Source organism: Cyprinodon tularosa, unplaced genomic scaffold, assembly GCF_016077235.1.
Source record: "Cyprinodon tularosa strain WSP-4 unplaced genomic scaffold, ASM1607723v1 ctg262, whole genome shotgun sequence".
NCBI lineage: Eukaryota > Metazoa > Chordata > Actinopteri > Cyprinodontiformes > Cyprinodontidae > Cyprinodon > Cyprinodon tularosa.
Window position 1 is genome coordinate 465,622 of NW_024038966.1, and position 20,949 is coordinate 486,570.

The 20,949-nt window shown below is 36.6% G+C and overlaps 1 protein-coding gene across 3 annotated transcripts in view; it reads left to right on the plus strand.

Moving 5' to 3' along the window:
* Window positions 1–20,949, plus strand: part of sema5a (sema domain, seven thrombospondin repeats (type 1 and type 1-like), transmembrane domain (TM) and short cytoplasmic domain, (semaphorin) 5A) — a 207,281-nt gene that overhangs the window by 90,993 nt on the left and 95,339 nt on the right. For all 3 annotated transcript variants that reach the window (XR_005281131.1, XR_005281130.1, XM_038289057.1), the window contains exons 6-8: window positions 6,448–6,546; window positions 16,244–16,457; window positions 17,554–17,839. Coding sequence is in view for 1 of the 3 variants with exons in the window: in XM_038289057.1 (XP_038144985.1) it covers window positions 6,448–6,546; window positions 16,244–16,457; window positions 17,554–17,839 (599 nt within the window). In the remaining 2 variants the exon portion in view is untranslated. The remainder of the gene's footprint in view (window positions 1–6,447; window positions 6,547–16,243; window positions 16,458–17,553; window positions 17,840–20,949) is intronic.

Below are 20,949 nucleotides of genomic sequence, written 5' to 3' on the forward strand. Positions count from 1 at the left end.
CCGTTGATGTCGGAATTTATATGTATGCATATATATAACAACTTACACTGTTAGGGATAGGTTATAACAAGAGCTTGCCAAAGGTTCCTGTTCACTTAATGTAATAACTGCCACTGAGGTAATTCACCTGCTATCTTAGTAATACCAAGGGATTGTTGCATATCTGCAACAATGGGTGTAAAAGAAACCACCAGTAGTATTCAATTAAAAATGTAACAAGCGCAGGCATAACAGAGTAATATACCTCTTTGAATACAGAGATTTATTAAGCACAATGCCGAGTTAAGACAACCACAATCCTCTATTCTGTAACCATGGGTCAGACATGTTTACTTCATCAGTAGCCGTTCAGATTCAATATACATCTAATAATTACTTGATAAAAAAAGCATGAAAATAAAATGTATAACACTCACCAGAGATGCTTATAATTTATAAACAAATCCATCCTTCTGAGCTTGTGCAGGAAGCCTTAGTATCTACATTTAGCATCAGTCATTGAGGCCAAAATAATTTTTAACAAAAGTGATTTTAAAATGCAGATTACCACTAGCTCAACTTGGCTGTAAACATTTTGCTCTAACTGACCATTTAGAGGACAGAAATTAGTGGGCCCGCTAAATGGCCCTGTGGGGCAAATCTGATTGGTTGTAGAAAACGTTCCTCACTTTAAGGTACTGTTTCATTTGCCAGCACTGCTGATCCTGATTTCCACGGGCAGATTTGATTGACATAGCAATACACTAAGGCCAAAACTCTGATTGGACAAAAAAGGCAGCAACCACTTGAAGCAGCACAGCAAAGAGAAACACTACAAAATTAAGAGAATGGATTGTTTGGAATAAATTAATACAGTTGGATAGAAGAAAATTGGGTTTAGGTTGTGAATGTAGGTTGGTGTTTCTGGTTGATTATAGGCCAGCAGTGAAGTCTTTGAAGGCTCTCACGCCCACCTCTGGTGTTTAGTAATGTAAGATGTAATCCAATCTTAACATTGTTGAATTTACTCTATTTTTCTGTCTCTACTTAAATTTCTGTTTCGAAAGAGGGTATGTTAAGCCAAAATAAATAAGTAGCAACAAATATCAGTTGAGGAATAGGATGCATCACACAGCAGTGTGGGACTAAGTTGGTAATTACCATTAGGAAGAAATGTCAGCCTATTAGAGTTTTGTACTGTTCTCTCATCCTGACTGGCTGTTGAGGCCCTAGTTTTTTTTTTGTTAATGAATTGTTAATATGTATTTTCTCTTCAACCATCAAATATTCACCAGTTAATAACTAAAGGCAAAAGCAAAACTGTTTTGCATTAACTGAAAGGATTTTGGAAAGGTTTCTGGAAGTTTAGCCCATTATGCTTAATACGGCTCCTAAACGCACAGTTTTAATTTAATTGCACACAAGTATTGTACAAGTTTTTGAAAAATATAAGAACTATGAGCCTGGAAAAAATTACATAGTATTTGTTTCTGCTACATTGATACATATGATTTTGATAAATAAATGATCAGAAGCTATTGTTTAAAATGGTCCTTCACCACCACCAGTGACGTGCGGTCAGGGGAGGCAGGTGAGGCAGTGCCTCACCAGCCATCATGGAAAGAAAGAAAATATATAATCATAAAGTAATTTAAATTGTTATATTCATCCGGTGGTTTGTACTAAAAAATATTCATTTTTCATGTAGCTTCACCAATTTCGATTTTTATTTGTTCAAAATCGCTGAATTTTCTTATTTTCCCATTCAAATGCTTGGAAGCGATGCCGGTGAGGCAGCAGCGAGCTCTGCCTCACCTTGGATTGCGCAACCCCTGGCTCTGCGCTGGCTGCAAAGCGGAGAGAGCATGTTGCTGTACGGCGTCAATAAAATGGTTTAAACAAATGTAATATGTGAACTTATTTCTAATAATTTGGCTTATGTATATAATGTACAGAGCTTTTTGTCACCAACTGTGTTTGTGTAACGTGTTTCGTGTAATGAGCGATTATAAACGGCAGAGAACAAGTTCGAGGTGAGGCAGGCAGTTCTCTTGCCTCATGGCAGGGGGTGCTCAAGAGACTGAAAACATAAGGCAGGAACAGGACGGATCAAGGAAGGCTTTCTTCCCTGGCAGTGATCTCCATTGAGACAGAGAGACTTTTAAAACTGAAGGAAGATAAGGAGGACTTCTATTCATTTATAAGTAAAGGTAAGACAGTAATAACATTTATTTTGTTTTGTTTTTTAAGGAAATGTGTGTTTTGTGAGCTACAGTTTGTATGTGTAAGGATGCAGAAGTGAAACATAACCTGTAAACTGCTGTCAATCTATGCATCTATTTGCAAATCTGATTCTGATGACGTCAGTGCCTCACCAGCTATGAACCTCACCGCACGTCACTGACCACCACAGAATTTCACAACTTATCAACAATCTTTGTGGTTATGAAGGTTTACAGATCAGAGGGTTATTCCATAAAACCTGCTCAGAAAAGATGGCCTTGGATGCCGATTCTGATTCAAATTGGGTACATTTTATTTCACAATTACCAGCAGGGAAATGCACACCTTGCAACAGGTTAAAAATGGGTACCAATCCAATTTTACTGAATTGTTTTGAAATAAAAACTCTTACAAAACCTCTAGCCTTCTAACTGGAGCTCAGAACTACCCTCTTAATGAGCACCCTCTTGAAGTGCAAACTCAAATGAAGTACTGTAATATTAAATTTAAACATATCAACACTTGAGAGCAACCTGCGTCTCTTTATGCACCCTTAACATACAGAGACTCCGGAAGTGACAGTGTGGCTTCAAAGTGGTCTTAAATCAACTTGCTATATAGTAAAGCGTTCCATAACTATACTTATACCTTTTTTTATAGACTTTTGAGCAAAGGGAGTTTCTATTGTTTTAGTTCTTTCTTTGCACACTATATTTTACATGTGGTTGGTTGGCATAGCTTTTATTTAAAACAGATGTCTTTCTGAGCTGAACTTGACTTGTAGGTGAACTGCTCAGCCTTGATTTCTATGTGCGTGTGCCACTGTGTATTTATCCTCCAGTGAAAGGTGGTCAGGGACCCATAATAGGCATGCACAGTCTGCCCAGCACATGATCACTGAAGTGAATTACAGACCAAAGCTACCTCAGTCCTTGGGAGTTGCTGCAGTCTGGCATAGCAGTATTGTTTAGCTCTGTGTACTCTTCTGAGGATCAGTTGCTGTGATGTACACTAAGAATAGCTTTAGAAGCTTATTTTTCTTTCCCTCCAGCAGTTGACATGGCTTTCCGTGGTTTATTACCTACCTCAATGCACAGCAATATACCTTAGCTTAAGCTATTACACAGATACCATCCCTGTGCTTTTCAGAGAATTTACTGGTGATTGTGTGTTTTTCTTCTTTTCAAACAATAGCATCCGCTCCTCACTTCTGTGTTTGATGTATTTGAGCTACAACAAGAAAGGAGAGTTCAATCAGCTTGATTGCTGCCAACCAAGAACAAACACTTTTGCATTACAGTACAGATGCAGAAATATGTCTGAAAGCCGTCATAATAAAGCCAAGCAGAAAAGTTTGCAAAATGTTAGTATACATATTACAATTAGTAGAAGGAAACTGTGGGGAAGAATTGAAATATGCAGATTCTTTTTTCGACACCGTTCCTTACACAAGTTTATAAAACAAACTGTGCTGCATAAACACTATCAGTGCAGAGGCATATTAATGAATTTAAATATTTCAGTTATTTTATTCAAATAGTGAACCATGTTTATTATGTGCCAATTAATTCTGTTTACCTACAACAATGACTCATTTAAAATAACATAAAAACACAGAGCTTAAGTAAGCCTTACATGATAAAAAAACACCTTGTTATTTTAATCAGGAAATGTTGGACTGCAAAGTATATTTTTACATATACAGTCCTCTCTGAAATTGCCTTCCAATACATTTTTAATTATTATTGAGAGAAGATGTTTCTAAACAGAGCTAGTTTGAACCCATTTTTTAACCTTTTTCTTTTGTTGCAAGGGTACACAATTAAGTTTGACACTGCATTTATACTAACAAGGTGTGTGTTGACTGGTCACAGGAAGAACAGAGGCGGTATGGGGCTGGCCCAGTTTTGCATGCACTGATTTGCTCCAAAACAATAGCCAAATCTCAGCAATGGTGCACATATTTAGTGTTCACCCCAACCGACTGACACTTTAGGACTCCAACTGATTCCGGAATGCTATCTTGAACCAAAGCCAGAACCAGAAGGCGAAGAGACAGACACATTGTAATAGAGATTCCTTAACCAAAGACATGCTTACTAACAGAAAAGCATGTAGAGCAGTTTACAAACATTCACATGGCAAAGCAACAAAGAAATCAAGACACTGTAGAACTCTGTATAATACATAGAGATGTAGTGTTAGCAACATTAGCAGGTGTCCATGGTTCGTTTAGCATTGTTTACCAGCAACTAACAAAATAATGTTAAATGAGCAATGCATACTGACTGCACTGTAATTCCCTGGTTGTTGGAAACACTGCCTTTGTCCAAATACACAATCTTTAGATGTTCTTGTCACAAGTTATCAAAACACTGGTGAAAAATTTGCAGCATAGATTTAAAGCACCGCTTGAAAAGGAAGATTGTTGACAAAGATGACCCTTATCCATTTTTCCACGGTTTGTTCAACAGGCAAAATTAAAATTCCAAAATTGTTCAAAAACAAACCACTGGACTTTGTTTTCCAAGTTTGAAGATGTTTGGCTTCCCATCCAGGAAGCTTTTACAATTCAAAATGTCAGAATTAGAATTATTGAGTTCCAAGCTTTATAGAGTAGCCCAACTCTATAAAGCTTTGTTTTGGCTTAGAAGTCTTGTTTTGGCTTAGAAAACATGCAAATTGAACTGGAAGAACAGGTCCACCCTTAGTAATGGCGAGCCGTTGAGGTCTTTGTTAGCCTACAATAACCAATACTGGTCTATTTTTCTGAAAAGGGGAGACATTAGGGGCAATGTTGGCCTGGCTGACCAGGCAAGCTTTCTTGGTCCCCTGCATGGCAATGATGATTATGATAGCGGGAAAGGATCAAGGTTACCGATAGAGTGTCACTGGGTAGAGTGAGAATTCGTTAAAATAAATTGTATTTAATTAAATAAAATTCATCAAAATCAAATTGTGTGTAAGTGGACAAACTACCAAGCAACTCAACAGTGTCTTGACTGTCATAGTCATAACAATAAATAGTTGGATTTAAAATCACATTTTATTGGTCTTATGTAATACTCTGAACTTTTGATCCATAATCCACTAATTAATCAAAATTCATATTAAACCAATGTTCATTTGTTGTTTGTAATTTAAATGTGCTTCTTGAAATAATTCTTCTGAATATTTAACATTTACCTGGGTGCAAGAATCCAATGCAAATGTGGTGTTAATAAACAAAGCTTCTGTTTTAAAGGTAAATATAGAGACACTGTGAGTAGGCCTACTTTGCTGTGCTGAGAGGCTACAAAAAATTGTTTTAGGTACCAGTTCAAGTCCTTGTGAGAAATAAAATCTCTTCTTTCTTCTCGGACAGCCTCTTGTTCTTAATCTGATCCCTGAGATTCAAAGAAGCTGTGGTAAGGGCTTCGCTGGTGGCTCAAACAATAGCAGATTTACAAGGGTTTAAACTTTTACAGAAGCCCCTTACCTACAGCAAAGGCCACTTCCAGAATGAGGGGACCCTACAGGGTTATTATTTCGCCTTGTGACAAAAGGAATTGCGACTTCATGCCACCTTTACATTTACAGGTTGACTCTGTTGAAGGAAACAGCCTGCAAGCCTCTGTGAAAGTCTGACCTTTATGTCGAACGTTCTTGAAATTGAGTAGAGATCTGTAATCCAATCAATCATTCACTCTGTCAGTACTGCTCTACATTTCAAGAGTTATTAGTAGTTTTGGTTGAAACTCAGGGCGAAATTCCCGCAAGAGTAAGGAGCCAAGAAAAGGCCAATGAAAGTGCACTTTACCCTGATTTAGAGAGAAGTGGTTTAAATTGATTGGGATATCTAAGGAGAAAGAATGATTGAATGAATTGCATGAGACATGACATTTTCATTCCACTTTCTGACCAGTCGACAAAGCCTAGGCAATTTGTTAAACAAATTGAGAGTGGCCTTCTCCAACACCTGTTGCATTTATCTGGTCTTCGCTTTATTGAGATCCTTCTCCAGCCCTGATCCCCACTGAATTAGGATGTGACATGGCTCAGTCATGTAGGTATTAGCCTTGATTTGACTCCATGTAAGTTGGACACGTTTCAGAGCAGCCCTCCTGTTGATGCAGGTGCTTTTCGTACTTATTGGCATAAAGTGCAATTTGAAGCCTTCTGCCTAATACTGATGCTTGCCATTGGATAAATGATTAAACTTCTGCTAACGGGTATATATGTTTTTTTCTCTGTGTGTTTTTGCAGGAGGAGTGCCAGAACTACATTAGGGTACTACTGGTTAATGGGAACAGACTGTTTACGTGTGGAACCAATGCATTTACCCCCATCTGCACCAACCGTACGGTATGAGCAACATATCAGGCACAGTGCTGTTTTAGAGCCTGCAACTTGAAATCTAAAGCATTTTTAATGCAAACACAGCATCCAAAAATTTGACAGAAAATTAAACCATCGGTTTCAGCTTCCTTGTTCTCTAAACATTACAAAAAAACACTGATAAACTGCTGTTTTTATCAGTTTCATATTAAGTTGTAGATTTAATGTTCTGTTGAAATATCAATATTAGAATCTTACATCCATCAAGACCAAGACAAACAAGTTTGTTTATTAGGCAGCTATTTTTTCCATGCATAAAAACAAGTGTGACCTCCACACTGTATACATATTAAGACATAACAAGTGCTGCAACATTTTACCACTACTATTCCTTTAAGAATTTTAATCTCAACTGGTAAGAGGTTTCTTTGTAATTTATTGAACACATCTTTTACATAAGCTTAAAAAAGTTATCCTGCCTCCATATTCCTTTTATAACAAAAAAGACACAGTAATTTAAAATTCTTGGTTATCTTCAAGCTGTAGTTTTGTTATAATGTGTCATAAAGTTCAGAAAATCTATGTAAAATCTGTTTAGATTAAAGCATTATATATTTTTAAATGAGCTACAGCTTTATCTATGTGGCCTCTTTAAAGAAAGATGTATCTTAAATAAAAATGTTTAACTCTTCTTTGAAAAGACAAAGCTCTGTATAATAGAATGAACAGATATATAAATAATTGGCCCATTTAAGAATGTGGCTTTGAAAATATTTTACTTAATTGCAATTAATGATAAACTTTACATTTTTCATCAAAGCAGAGAAAAAAATGCCAAAGTAATTTTTGATACCCTTAGATCTTCAATGTCTTTCTACCAGCCTGCATCTAAAGTCACCATGGTAACTAGCTGCTATAACATCATAAACGTGTCAGGCGTTAGCTTTGGCATCCAACCTAGCATTAGGGAACAGGGGTCTTAATATACTTTTTTGTTGTTGCCTTGAATAAAAGTACTGTAAGTGTAGTTAGATTGTGATTTTTGGCCAAAATCACAAAAGCACAGCAATCTCTTAGCTGTAGGTTTTCATGCTGGTTGTGTTATAAGAGCTGTACTGTAGATAGTCCATCCTGTCATCAAAGGGAAGAAAGTTAAGGAAAAGGTTGTGATTAACAGCTTTTTATTTTCTTTTTTATTTCCCTTTACCAGTTTAATCATGCTTAAAAGTAAGCTTGGTCATCTAGCCACTAGCAGTTTATTGTGCAGTTTCAAAAAGCCATGTTTTTAATTCAGTCATTTAAAATCAAGGGAGTAAGCTGCATTACTTACAGCCAAAATAATTTGCTGCAGTTAACTTGAGTTAAGCCATTTGTGAACCTTTAACCAACCTGGTTAGTTTTACATATACAATTTAAATGGTCTGGAATTTCTCCACTGATAAAATGATCATGACCTTGCAAATTTCACAAATTTATCCAGTCCTTTTACATGAAAATAACAGTGCTAAATCAAAGCAGACAGCTGCTACACTTAAAAAATGCTGCTATAAGAGTGCAGCATTATGTTTGTTATGTAAACATTGCGAATATGAAGACTTGTTTGTTATTTTAATGAAGCAGCATTGTTTGAATGAAAGGTCAGGTTGATCATCTGATTTAATCAAGGTGAGTCAGTAGACTGACTCCTCAGCATTCTCTATACAAGCTCCCATTGTGCAGCCAGGTATGTAGACTAATTATAAAATGAACCCTATTAAGGACTCTTTGTTTAGGGAATTAATGATACCCAAAACATGTTTAGCATCTCAATCAAAAATTAAGCTTTTTATTCCTGTTAATGTTGCATTGGGTTCCAAGAAAACAGGTGTTGGTTTTCTTTAAGTCAATGAAAATATTCAGCTTCTGTTTTTCTTCCCTCACCTTTTTTGCACTTTCTTTTTCAATATAATGAAGTAACTCCTTTCTGCCTGAGTTTTTTGAGCAAATAATACACATAAATGATTTTTTTAAATCAAACATCTCAGTTTAAAGTCTGCAGGTTCCTGACACACTGAGGTCAAACGTGTTGTCTAAACTTGTTCACTTGCTGTAATTTTGAGAATATGCATCTAAAGGGTTACGGAAATATCTAAGAGACTACTGCTAGTACCTTGCCCTGAAGTCAAGTGTAGCTGAACTTTTAAAATGTCATACTATTGCTTTTACCACATAACAGTGATATGTCCACACCACCAATCTGCTTTTCACTCTTGAATTTTTTAAGCAGAAAGCTGGGCAGGAGTTTACTATTGGGATGACATTTGTTTTGGTCCTAAAGCATTGCATTCAAAGGTCAGAAGCTCATAATGACTGTTTACAGCTGTGAAAATACATATAGTTGAAATGCCATGACATTATTACAGCAGTATTTCTTTGGGAGCCGTCTTATTTATGAGCTGCATGTTCATTAATGTGTAACACAAGTCGGGACAGTCAGCACCAATAGTACACCGCTCAAACAGTTTTTTTTATTAGCTGTAACAGTGAACAGAGCAGCATAAATTTTAATAATTTAACTGAAAAAAGGGAAAGCTTTATAATAGCAGAATAGATGGTGTTAGAGTACCTTTTTTAGTAGATGAATTACTCCTAAAAAACATTACACAAAATGAGTAGGTGAGGCATTTACTGTTTCTTAAAACTCAGATTCTCAAGAAAAACATCTGTTAGCTGTCTGAGGGTTAACTGCCCCCCTTGCTATATGCTTCCTTTGTATGAAATGGTTGACTTCCATCTGACGATATATATTTTTATTGCAATACACGTTTAATTCAATTTTGGCTTCTATAGCTGGTTATACCAGGTACACTTCATTAAAAAAAAGTGTTATTCAACATTTAAAGAATGTTTGGTCTGTCAAACCCAGACAGTTTGACATGCTCCTGACTGAACTAAATGTGAACACCATCAACAGACTTAAAAAGCTTTCCATTGCCTTTCAAAAGAAGTTCTAGCAAATGATGAGTCTGGTAAAAATTTTAAGTATCAACACACATTCAAATCATCCATTGAGTATAATGGAAAATAGACATTAAGTGGAGGACATTGAGATTCAATTGACACCAGTGTCGAGGTTGTGTCAAAAGGGCTAAGCTTGAGACCAGATATCGAGGTGATGAAAGCCTCCAAAAGCCCCTAATGCCATAAACAATTTAATACTATCGTTATTTTTACAGTTTGGGTCTCTACCACTTTAGAATGCAACTGTAAAAGTTTAACTTCCCAAAGTTTACAAGGAGGAGACCTTTAATTTCCGAAGGCATGTTCACATAAAGGCGAACAAGGCAAATCTCTACTTGTAGGAGGAGGGATCAGCCACTGATTAGTTTTAAATGGAAAAAATATTTCGATGCACTGCTCTCCTTCACCTTACATTAGAACAATATCTAGTTCCTGATTGGTTAACAGAAAACTGATAGAACAATAGTTAAACTCCAGCGAAATTTGCACAATTGTTTTGTACTATATGCATATCTTGATACAAGTTCTTCACATCACCATCCATTTATTTTCTTCTGATCAGGCCTTTACATTGGTATAACATTTAAATCATTCACCCTATTGAAATTGTTCATGTATTGCTATTATGAATTAGAAACTGTTAGAGGAAAATAAAAGACCACCCGTAAAAAGAAAATTACACAGAGATTACCCAAAGCATATCAGCAAATTCGTAAAGGGCTTTTAGAGTGAAGAAATGCAAGGACATGATAAAATACAATAAATAAAATAAATAACAGCATTATGTAGTAATGTGTTTTTTTTTTTTTTGTTAAACAATAAAAAGAGTAAAGCAGGTTGTAATAGTGCAGAAGCCTGATTGTTCTAACAGAGCATCTAAATACTTTTGCTGTACAGTGTTCATTGAGTTCAATGGGAAGATAGCCTGGGGAATGCAGATTCCTCTACAGCAGTTTGTTTTTGCTATTAACACTGTAGCACTTGTCTGAAGTTAAGAGTTTGAACAGCCTCTCACCAGGACGCATGTGGTCGACATGTTAGATATTCTTTTTTTTGCCTTGGACTTTGACAATTAGTGAATCAAATTCAATTATGTTTATTTATATAGCGCCATATAGCGTCATCTCAAGGAATATAACAGAGACAGCATAGTCAGATTGGTTAGGAAAACTAGTTGATGGAATTCAGTCATTGACTTGCAAGAGATGCTCCTCCTGGATGAGCTTGTGGCGATGATTTTCGCTTGCATTTTATCGTTTACTCTTCAAGTTGAAAACTCTCTTTTAGGAAGAAACCTTTAGCAAAACCAGGCTCAGTGTGAGCGTCTATCTATCAAAGCCGACTGTGGTTCAAGGAGTAGCAGATGTTCAAAAAGTAATGGTTAACCAGCTCTACAGGTGGCCCTGTCCTGGAAGGACACAGCCAGGCAGAGGAGGTCTGAGCCAAAGGATAAATCAGAGCATATACAGTTAGTCACAGTAAAAGAAACAGGACTACACTGAAAATAGGCCAAGCTCCAACATCTATGTATGAACAAAGTTTGAGGGCAGCAGCACAGCTGATATTTCAATCCAGTTTGGAGTCACAGCTAAACGGGAACAGACCAGTTGAAGCTACTATAAGAAAAAGATAATAACGTTATGATTGGAACTTGACAAATACTGCAGGATGGAATTGAGATAGTCTGAAGCAGAATAAGGAAAAGAGGTCCCTATGTGATCCAGCAGCACAAACATATAGCAGCACAAATACAAAAAATCTTAACTACCTTGGATGAGGTACAAGTAAAGTTTTTTTTTCCACCACTGCCATCAGATTGTTGAACTGTTGAAAAAACTCTAAACCAAGTCAAAAATCGAGACTCTGCATCACACTGATATCATCATACCAAATAGAACTTAACTCAAAAGTCTACTACTGCATTTTTGCACCATATATATTTATTTATTTGCATTGCTCTGAACCTCCACATCAATGCCTTTTTGCATGATGTCACTCCTAAACTGTTTACATTTGATCATTGCTGCACTTTATAAGGGGGGATGTTCTTTTTCACTGCCAAGCTGCTGCTCATTCATGGTGGGAAAGTTGTACACACAAAATTTAATTTTGTGCACACTCTGTGTCTACAAGAACACAATAAAGTCTGTCTTAGTCTAAGTCAAAGTAGAGCACAGGAGAAATGTCTGTCCGGACAGAAATTTTTCCCCTGCCAGATGGGGCTGAGTGGTTGGATGAAAGGAGATCAACCCATATTATGCTTTCTCCCAAGTTTTATTAAGCAAAAATTGTATTTTCAAAAGCAAAGTGATAAATAGAAAAACAAAGCATTTATGAATGAAGAGCTAAATATTTGCTAGGGTGCTCTAGGTTTCATATATAATTGCTTGCCTTGAGGCAACTTTTGTTGTGAATCAGTATGTAAACAACCTGAATTCATTTTTGTCATATAGTCATCTTTAATAGACAGGCACATAGGAATAGCTAAACAAAAATGTATGTAATTTAAATAACACAGCTATGGCATTGTTATATCATTTTAAAATAAAAGTGTGCATATTTGACAAAAGTACAAAATAATCACACAGAGGAACTGTGATAATATTTACAGACCTCAATTTCTCTAGTTTAAATGTGTTGTTAATGCAACTTTTAGTGTTTAGCTCAGTTATGGCAAAAAGATTAGATTTTTAGTCAACCTGATGATGTGCTCATTGTTTATAACAAACTAAGAAGAAAATCCTAGGTATTGAAGTCATGCTATGGGTTATTGGAAGCCCTGTTGATAACTACGTTTTAAACCTACAATGCAGCTAAATGTCATATTCAGCAGAAAAAGTCTTAGGAGAACCTTTCAAACAGCTATGATTGTCCTGTCTGTAGGTACACTAAGTTATCTTTCCACTCCTACAAGAGTCACTTCACTTTCCACTTTCTGCAGCTGTTGAATCTCCACAAAGACGACTTTCACTTTACTTCTTCAACATGCAGCAGGTCTATAGGGAACTATTTATCCCTTTTCCCTTGTTTTTTCTCAATGACCCAACTGACCTAAAAAGATGTCTCATGCCAAAGAAGTAAATCATGTCAATACTAAGCTTTCATCTCAGACTTTCAAAGCTCACGAAGGGCTGCTGTTTGGTTGTGGTTCAGGTAATGCAGAGTTGGAGTTAGGGAGCAGTTGGCAGAATTTTTAATCCAAATTGACAGGCTCTAGGAAACTGGGACAAAAAACTGCTACGGTCTCCCTAAACAAACTTTTATAAATTGAGCCTGACCCTGTATTGTGGATTAGTAGAAGGAATTTGCAGATTAGTGAAAATGTGGAAATAGAGAAGAGATTGAGTCAAATCATTGGGAGCCTGTGCTGTCACTCAAGATCTATAACCAATGTGAGGAGTCAAGAAGTGAACATTGCTGACTGATGGAAAAATAGTTGCACAAAAGTTACTTAATTGCCACATCTAAACCTGAGATTAGAAAAGTCTTGCATCACCCATTTGCCCTTGGAACATAGACAAACTTGGAAAGTCTGTTTGCCATGAGATAATCCCTGTATGCTATTTGCCTTTTCACCATAAAATATAATTACATCTTAGATTTAAAAAATTGCAATTTTCCGTTTTATTTTCAGGGCTTAGTCACTGCACCATGTGCTATAGTTCTTCAGGAACTAGAGGAGAATATCAGGGCTAACCAGAGGTCAGGCTGTAAAGTATTCTTAAAACCAGAGGCTTGGATTTTGCTTTATATTCAATGACAATATGAAGCAGAACATTTTATCTTACTTCAAGCCTTTTTGTTGCTTAGAGTAGCAACTCAAAACAGCCATGAAGTAATATGCCACGCTGAAGAACTGCCGGTTGTATTGTCGAGACACCGGAAACCAGACCATCAAAGCACTTCAGCCAACATGAATTTCGTCGGTCCGGAACAGGTGGTTTCTTACCATTAGACCAAAAAGCAGCTGCTGTGTTTGTGTGTTTTACGATGCCAATTATTCTAAATGCGCTCTCTAATTACGCCGTTTGCTTCTGAAGGCTGTGGTTGTACATATTGTTGTGTGCTTCACAGTAGATGTAAACAAAGCTAAATGTAATGAAATGAGGTATTTTTGCAGTCGGTACTATTTGCATATTGGCAGGAACAAACAACACAGCTGCAGACTTCTTTAGTTTGCATTTTAATGCTGCCCTTTGATGCTTTGTCCTATATTTCTCTGCTGATGTCCTAAATCACTCTTTGAAATAAACTTAATTTAGTCCCATATCTGGTGTGAAGCAGCACCATCGACAATTATTGGTAGCCAAAATAATGATGGGAAAAACACCATAAGATAATTAATCTTTTATTGTATTAGCAGAACTGCATGCTTATGCATTTAAAAAATCCAGGCTGCAAATGGAGTACATTTCTGCAAATTCCAGCATAAGAAGTAACTATTCATAGTTACTAACCCCCTTCACAATTTCTGAAAAATAATAACCATACAGGTTTTTTGTTTTTACATTAATCAGAGCGCCCCTGTGACATAAATAGCATACTAAATAATAATAATGGTAATTTCACTAGTTTTTCCTCATATCTGCAGTCAAAACAAAAATGTACACATTCAAAACCACAAAAAGTAACATGGCTGGTCATGATCCCAGGTTTGAAGAACCACAATAACCATCACGTAGTATGGTATTGGTTAAAAAAAGTCTCTAAACTCACTTTTAAATGTTTTGCTCACCAAGTCAGGGTGATAATAGTTTCTACGTAGTTTAAAAATATTCCCAGTAAAGGGAATATTTTTAATCTACATTTATGTACATTTTAATGTTCAAAATTAGATGCCACTGAAGGTAAAGGTGGTATGTGCAGCCTTTGATAAATTGTAGCATGTAAATGAAGAAGTTCAGCCATTTCACTGATTCTCTTGATATTCTTTGCTTTGTTTTGCTGATGACAGGAGCTACACTAGTCACAATACAATGCCCTACCATTAGAAATGGTATTGATCAATTTTGCAGCACATCCATAATCTCTTTGATGACAGCTATAAAGTTTTAGATATAATGTTAACAGAAGAATAGATATGTGGAAAAGCACCATATGTCCACTTTGAATATTTAATATTCATTGCATGATTGACAAAGATTTTTGGAAAACTTGTCTGGCATCATGGATTATGAATAGCAGGTTATTTTGAATAAAAATTCTGTTGGAATCTGCAAGAAAACATTGAGATTTTCATTATTGGCATCCAAAACATATTAACAGTTCAACTTGCTTAAGCTTGAATTTGTTTTTGTTCGCATGGTGGCAAAAACAAGAAAAGTTTGTATTGTATTCACATTTCACAAAAAGTGAAGCAAATTCCTTGAAAACTCCATCTCCTGTAGCTTACATAACACCTGCATAAGAAAAAAAGCAGCAGATCTATGGAAGAGAGGGTATTTTTCGAATTAATGAAGGAAGAGGAAAAGAAGATGCTTTATGTTGCTTTGAAGACATATGATACAATTATCAGATTTTTGTAATCCCTCAGCTAGCTGAGCTTTAAAACTATTCAAAACATAACAGTTTACTGTATAAATTACTGCACCTGATAAAGGAGGAAATTTCAGACCTGTAAAAGAAAAAGAGAAAATCATATCCGCTTTTTTTCTACCTAGCAACGGCCACCCAAATCCCCACCAATCACACAACTTAGAGAAAATCTCCAGGTTCACCTATGAATACCACAGTTTACCAGCCTAAAACCTACAGAAAGTCTGTGGAATGAGAAGAAAAAAGTGACAGCATAGATAATCCAAGATCATGAATAATCAAGAAACAAAACTTGGTAAAAGATTGTTTTCTTCTATGAATAAAATGTTCAATTCAGTTAAGTTTATTCATATAGTGCCAATTCACAACACATGTCATCTCAAGGCACTTTACAGAGACAATTCAACCAAATCATGCATTTAAATTGATTGAAACTATGCAATCCCACACACCAAGCATGATTGTAGTGACAGTGGAGAGGAAAACACCCTTTTTAAGCCGTCAGAATGTTGTACAATGTCTTAACAGTAAGGTTACTATTACTGTGGGTATTTTAAAGCTGATGTAAAAAATTTAAATTTCTTAAGATGGCTGATTGTAATGAAAGTAAATGCAGCATTTTTTAAATCATTGTGTAAGATTGCTTCAATTCAATTCAGTTTATTTATATAGCGCCAATTCACAACACAAGCCATGTCAACGTACTTTACAGTTCACCAGATCATACAGTGAAATTGATTCACAGTTTTCTATCTAAGGAACACCAGTTGATTGCATCGACTCGTTGACTTGAAGTCAATCCCTCACACTAAGCATAATTAAAGCGACAGTAAAGAGAAAAACTCCCTTTTAACAGGATGAAACCTCCAGCAGAACCAGGCTCAGTGTGAGCGGCCATCTGCCGAGGCAGACTGGGGTTCAAGGAGACAGAAGCAGAGATACAAATGGCAACTCTAAAAGGTGGCCCTGTCCAGGAAACACTTCAGTACAATTTAATTTAATTTCAAGGAATTAATTAACTCGCTGTACCAATAAATGAGAATGACATTGTTTTCATGCTACCGACAACACAAATACACTCTACTCCCACACAGAGACAGTTTAGTCTTATCAGTATTTGTTTTATTTATTATCTGAAAGACCTCTTGTTGATCTTCCAGTTTTAACTTGACTTTTCTCTCTGTTACAGCTGACTAACCTAACAGAGATCCATGATCAGATCAGCGGAATGGCCCGATGTCCCTACAACCCTCTGCATAACTCCACCGCCCTAATCACGTCTAGTGGGGAGCTCTATGCCGCCACCGCCATGGACTTTTCTGGCCGAGACCCGGCCATCTACCGCAGCCTTGGCGGACTGCCGCCCTTACGCACCGCACAGTACAACTCGAAATGGCTTAATGGTAAGCAGCAAAGAACAGAAACGTTTTTTACTCTCTGCGAATTCATGTGGAAACTATTTTGAATTGTTTTAATATTTGCACTGCATCTGTTGGGCATTGTGTTTATTTGGACTTTTAGATGTTCATTATGTTTTGCAACAAACCACTTATGTTAATTAGCCTTTTATTGGTAAAACAAATAGTTTGAAGAGCTTCTTTCTGTGTGGTTTAAAAAATAGAGACCTTACCCTATCTTTGAGGAGAACTTTAGTTTGAAGTCCAGGAAAATCAATGCTGTTTCTTTTCCCCTGAAAGCTCAAAGACACTGCAGAGCAGATTGGAGAACTTCAAATAGCTTAAGAAGTGCATCGTACACAGGGGCAGGTCAATCAGTATCTTGTCCGAGACTGACTTTTTTTCCTGATTCACATTTAAGGTAAATTGAAAAAACAAATTTAAAACTACCTCATAGCTTGCTTGGCAGCCACCTTCTGGGAGAAGGCTTAATAACTAATTTTATGGAGAATTGATTTTCTTCCCTCTGCACTGCCCTCTGAAGGTGCAGAGAAGAAAAGGGCAGAATTGAGATGAAGGGACAAAAAAGGGGGGGACATTTTCCTTTAAAGCTGAATTAAATCACCGTTAGAGAGAAAAAAGTGTGTGGTTTAGATCCAATAATGTCATACATAGAGATAAACGCCTAAGCTGTAGCAGTGTCATGGGGGTTGCATGTTTTAGATAGGGTAAGAGCTATTACCCTCCACCTGTTTTGGTCATTTCTCAGTCTAACCTTTAGGTTTGGGGAGTGAAAAATGAGCTTTCTTATTACAAAACAAAGCCATTAATAACATAGCCTGTAGTTATTAATCCTGATCACCTGCTGTTGTGTGGCCCACACACAATCACACACATTCGCTAAATCAATCAGTCATAATGCGGAGTCTGTCAGTATCCTACTCCTTCCAACTCCCACAGCCTTAAATATTTTTCTGTCTGTATTTTTTTTTTCCATCTGTCTCCACTTCCTTTTTTTTCTGATTTTGATCGAGCTTTCTTTCTTGGTTGTTTTTTTTTTTTTCCCCACTCCTTTTCATTTTTGTCACCTCTTTTTCGACAGAGCCAAATTTCGTCTCCTCTTATGACATCGGCAACTTCACTTACTTCTTCTTCCGAGAAAATGCAGTGGAGCATGACTGTGGAAGGACTGTGTTTTCCCGAGCCGGCCGCGTCTGCAAAAATGACATTGGTGGACGCTTCCTACTGGAAGACACGTGGACCACCTTTATGAAAGCCAGGCTGAACTGCTCCAGACCTGGAGAAATCCCCTTCAATTACAACGAGCTGCAGGGGACCTTCTACCTGCCAGAGCTTGAGCTGCTCTATGGGATTTTTACAACTAATGTGTAAGTAATGTTAAGTGAAAAAGATTTAGGGGAATATTTTCAGTCCTGCAGCTCAGGGTAAACCTGAAACCCTTGTTACACTCTGGACTACTGTACCTCACACCGGTGCAGGCTTGTGGATTTTTTCTCCAAGGGGGGCTATAAATTCAATTAAGACATATGCCAAAAACCAAACAAATGTATATTAGAATATCGCACCAGTATATTATATGAATGCCAACAACAAAAAAATTATAAAAACACTTTATAAAAACAAAAACATAATTTTAATGTACAGGTTTACTTTCTGAAGGAAGTAAACTTTCTGCCTTGTGTTTTGCATGGCAAATCTCACGGCAAATCTATGTTTTGCATGGTCAAATATGGTGTCACAAATCTAATAAAACAATGTACAGGTTTTAATATTGGAGAAGCTATTAGTCAGCTTTACATTTTTTAATATATCAAAACTATTTATTTTCTTAGAATGTGTTCATTTAAGAGCAACTATGCAAATTAACAAACACCTAGAAAATGTACACTATATTATAGGGCTGGGCGATAATTCAATAACGATATATTAGGGCTGGGCGATAATTCAATAACGATATATATCGATCGATAGACGTGTGGCGCAATAGAAAAAAAGAGGGTCGATAAAAGTTCGATAAAAAAGAAACGCAGTTTTCCTTCCTTCTCATTGTAGCCTAGCATGTAGGTTTATGCTAGTCACTACTTCCTCCCAACCAATCACAATCGCGGACCCAGGCACGCTGTCACAAAGCACCGCCCTCTCAAACCACAACACAGAGCACATGAAGCTGTGCAGCAAGGAGAGGCGGAGGAAATTGTTCCAAAGAAGGGTTTTTGTAGTTCGCCAGTTTGGCAGTATTTCGGTCATGGCAAGTCGGACCAAAAACAAACCACAGTCATCTGTAAAATGTGTAGGGAACCAGTGAAAACGAAGTCTGATAACACAACCAACTTTTTTTTTTTTTTATCATCTCAGCTGCTCACACCCGCAGGAGTACGAGCTGTGTAATCCCCGGCGCGGCTCTCCTCCGAGGAATCTTCGGGAATTTCGGGAAAATATATATATATATTCAGTTCTGGGCAGTTTCCCACGTAGTTCTAACAATTGAGATAAAATTGCTGAGGGGCCAGAAACTTCAAAGTAATAACTCAGGTTAAAGCAAGAAACGGGGGCGGCGACGGTGGGGGGGCATTTATTTATTTGTTATATTTATTTTGGTCACTTTTCTGGTCACTTTAGTTTATTCTTTGACAGTATTTAATAACATAACCCAGGTCTCTTAAGTTATTTTTCTTTAAAACAATTCTGTTATGGTTAAAAAAGTTGGTTAAATAAAGATTTAATTCGAAGTCTATGTTTGTGTTTTTTATTAAAATTAAATCATTTACTAATATTATAAAAAGTCCAGGCAGAGCTGCACATAAAATATGGTTTCAAATCTTTTCAATAATTATCGATATCGATCAATATGCATTTTTTTTTATCGATAAGCTCTTTTTCTATATCGCCCAGCCCTACTATATTATATTATTTTTCCATCGGAATCCCAGATCGTTCATTCTTCTTTGCCTTTTCTAAAAGTGCTTTATCAGTCCTACCTGTCTTTATCCATGCTCTGTTTGATCTGATGTTTTAAAAAGGATGCAGGGAAAGCAGAATACCATTAGCCTCTCTGCATGCTTTCAGCCAAGCCTTGTAGCTAAACCAGTTCATGGAAAAACCCGAGAGTACTGTCCCATCTGTCTTTGGACTCATGAGAAGGGAAGCGAGCTGAGGATGAGCGCTGGGGACGCAGGTCTCATGCGCCCTGAGCTCTCCTACTCTTTTGCATTGCAGAGGAGCTACTGCCCATGTACAGCTTTTAATGAGAGTTAAAGGCCAAACGATACGAAACCAAAGGAAGAACGAGATAGCTTTACTCTTAATAAAGATTCAATATTTATCTTGCACATCCAAAAACAAATTTAATATATTTCGAAATATTTAATTTTATAATTTATTTTTTGTTTTTTTAAACCCACTCAGTAGCCGTCGACCCGTTTTAAAGCGTTTACAAATAATTCTACACTAAATTACACTGATAAAATGTTTACCAATATAGACATGTCAGACATTGTTGGAAGGCTTAGATTCTTCACAATTCAACCACCTAGTTCATTTTATGGACATAGTGAACACCAAAGCAGAATTAACACAGATATAGCAGCATTTCAAAATGTACCATGACAAAGCAGCCACAACAATCAAGCATGTCTTTATAACTGCTGTTCAAAAAAGACCTATTATTTTCGAGAATAAAAAAAAAAACAACAACTTTGAGTCTTGTTTGAACTTATTAACTTGGGCTTGATGAAGCTTGGGTGTTTTACTCACCCATTTTTCATGTATATATTCAGATTCTAGAAGGTTTTAGCTTTCAAATAATGTATCACGCATGTAATTTGGGCTCACAGTTCCTAAGTTATTTGCTTTTCCATTTGGGTATGCAAAATAGGCGAGAATTTCCCAAAATGAGGTGGATATTAAGAGGTTAATCAAGGTCATTGGATGGGTGGGGCAGCGCCCTAGTGCCCTCTATTGACCAACCACCACTGCCTCAAACTATCACACAAAGCACAGCTACCAATATTGTCAAAATACCAACAATCAGCCAACAGTGGTGACAAAACATTGTTTATTTTTATTTTTTTTCATGGGTTCAGTTTTTAAGGATTAAGCACATAAACTATACGAAATTCTTTCAAAATCTCTTTCATTTTTCCCTGATTCTGCAAACAAAGTTTTTTTTCTGTTGAAGAGTAAATTATCCTAATTTGCTGTCAGAAAAGAAAAAAATAATTTTCCTCCAGCATTTCTAAATAACATTTCAACATTTACATGTAGAGCATATGAGTTGTATACCCTTCCAATACATACATACAATACTGTACTGATTTCTTCATTTGTAGTTATTAAACAATTATTAATATATGACATCTGTGACATCTGCTCAAGTGTTTAATACAATGCAACTGATCACCCTTTTGCTGGTTTAAGGACCTTTCCTGTTTTATTTTAGAGCTTTTCAGTTCTAATGATTGATGGGATGTGTCTAGTT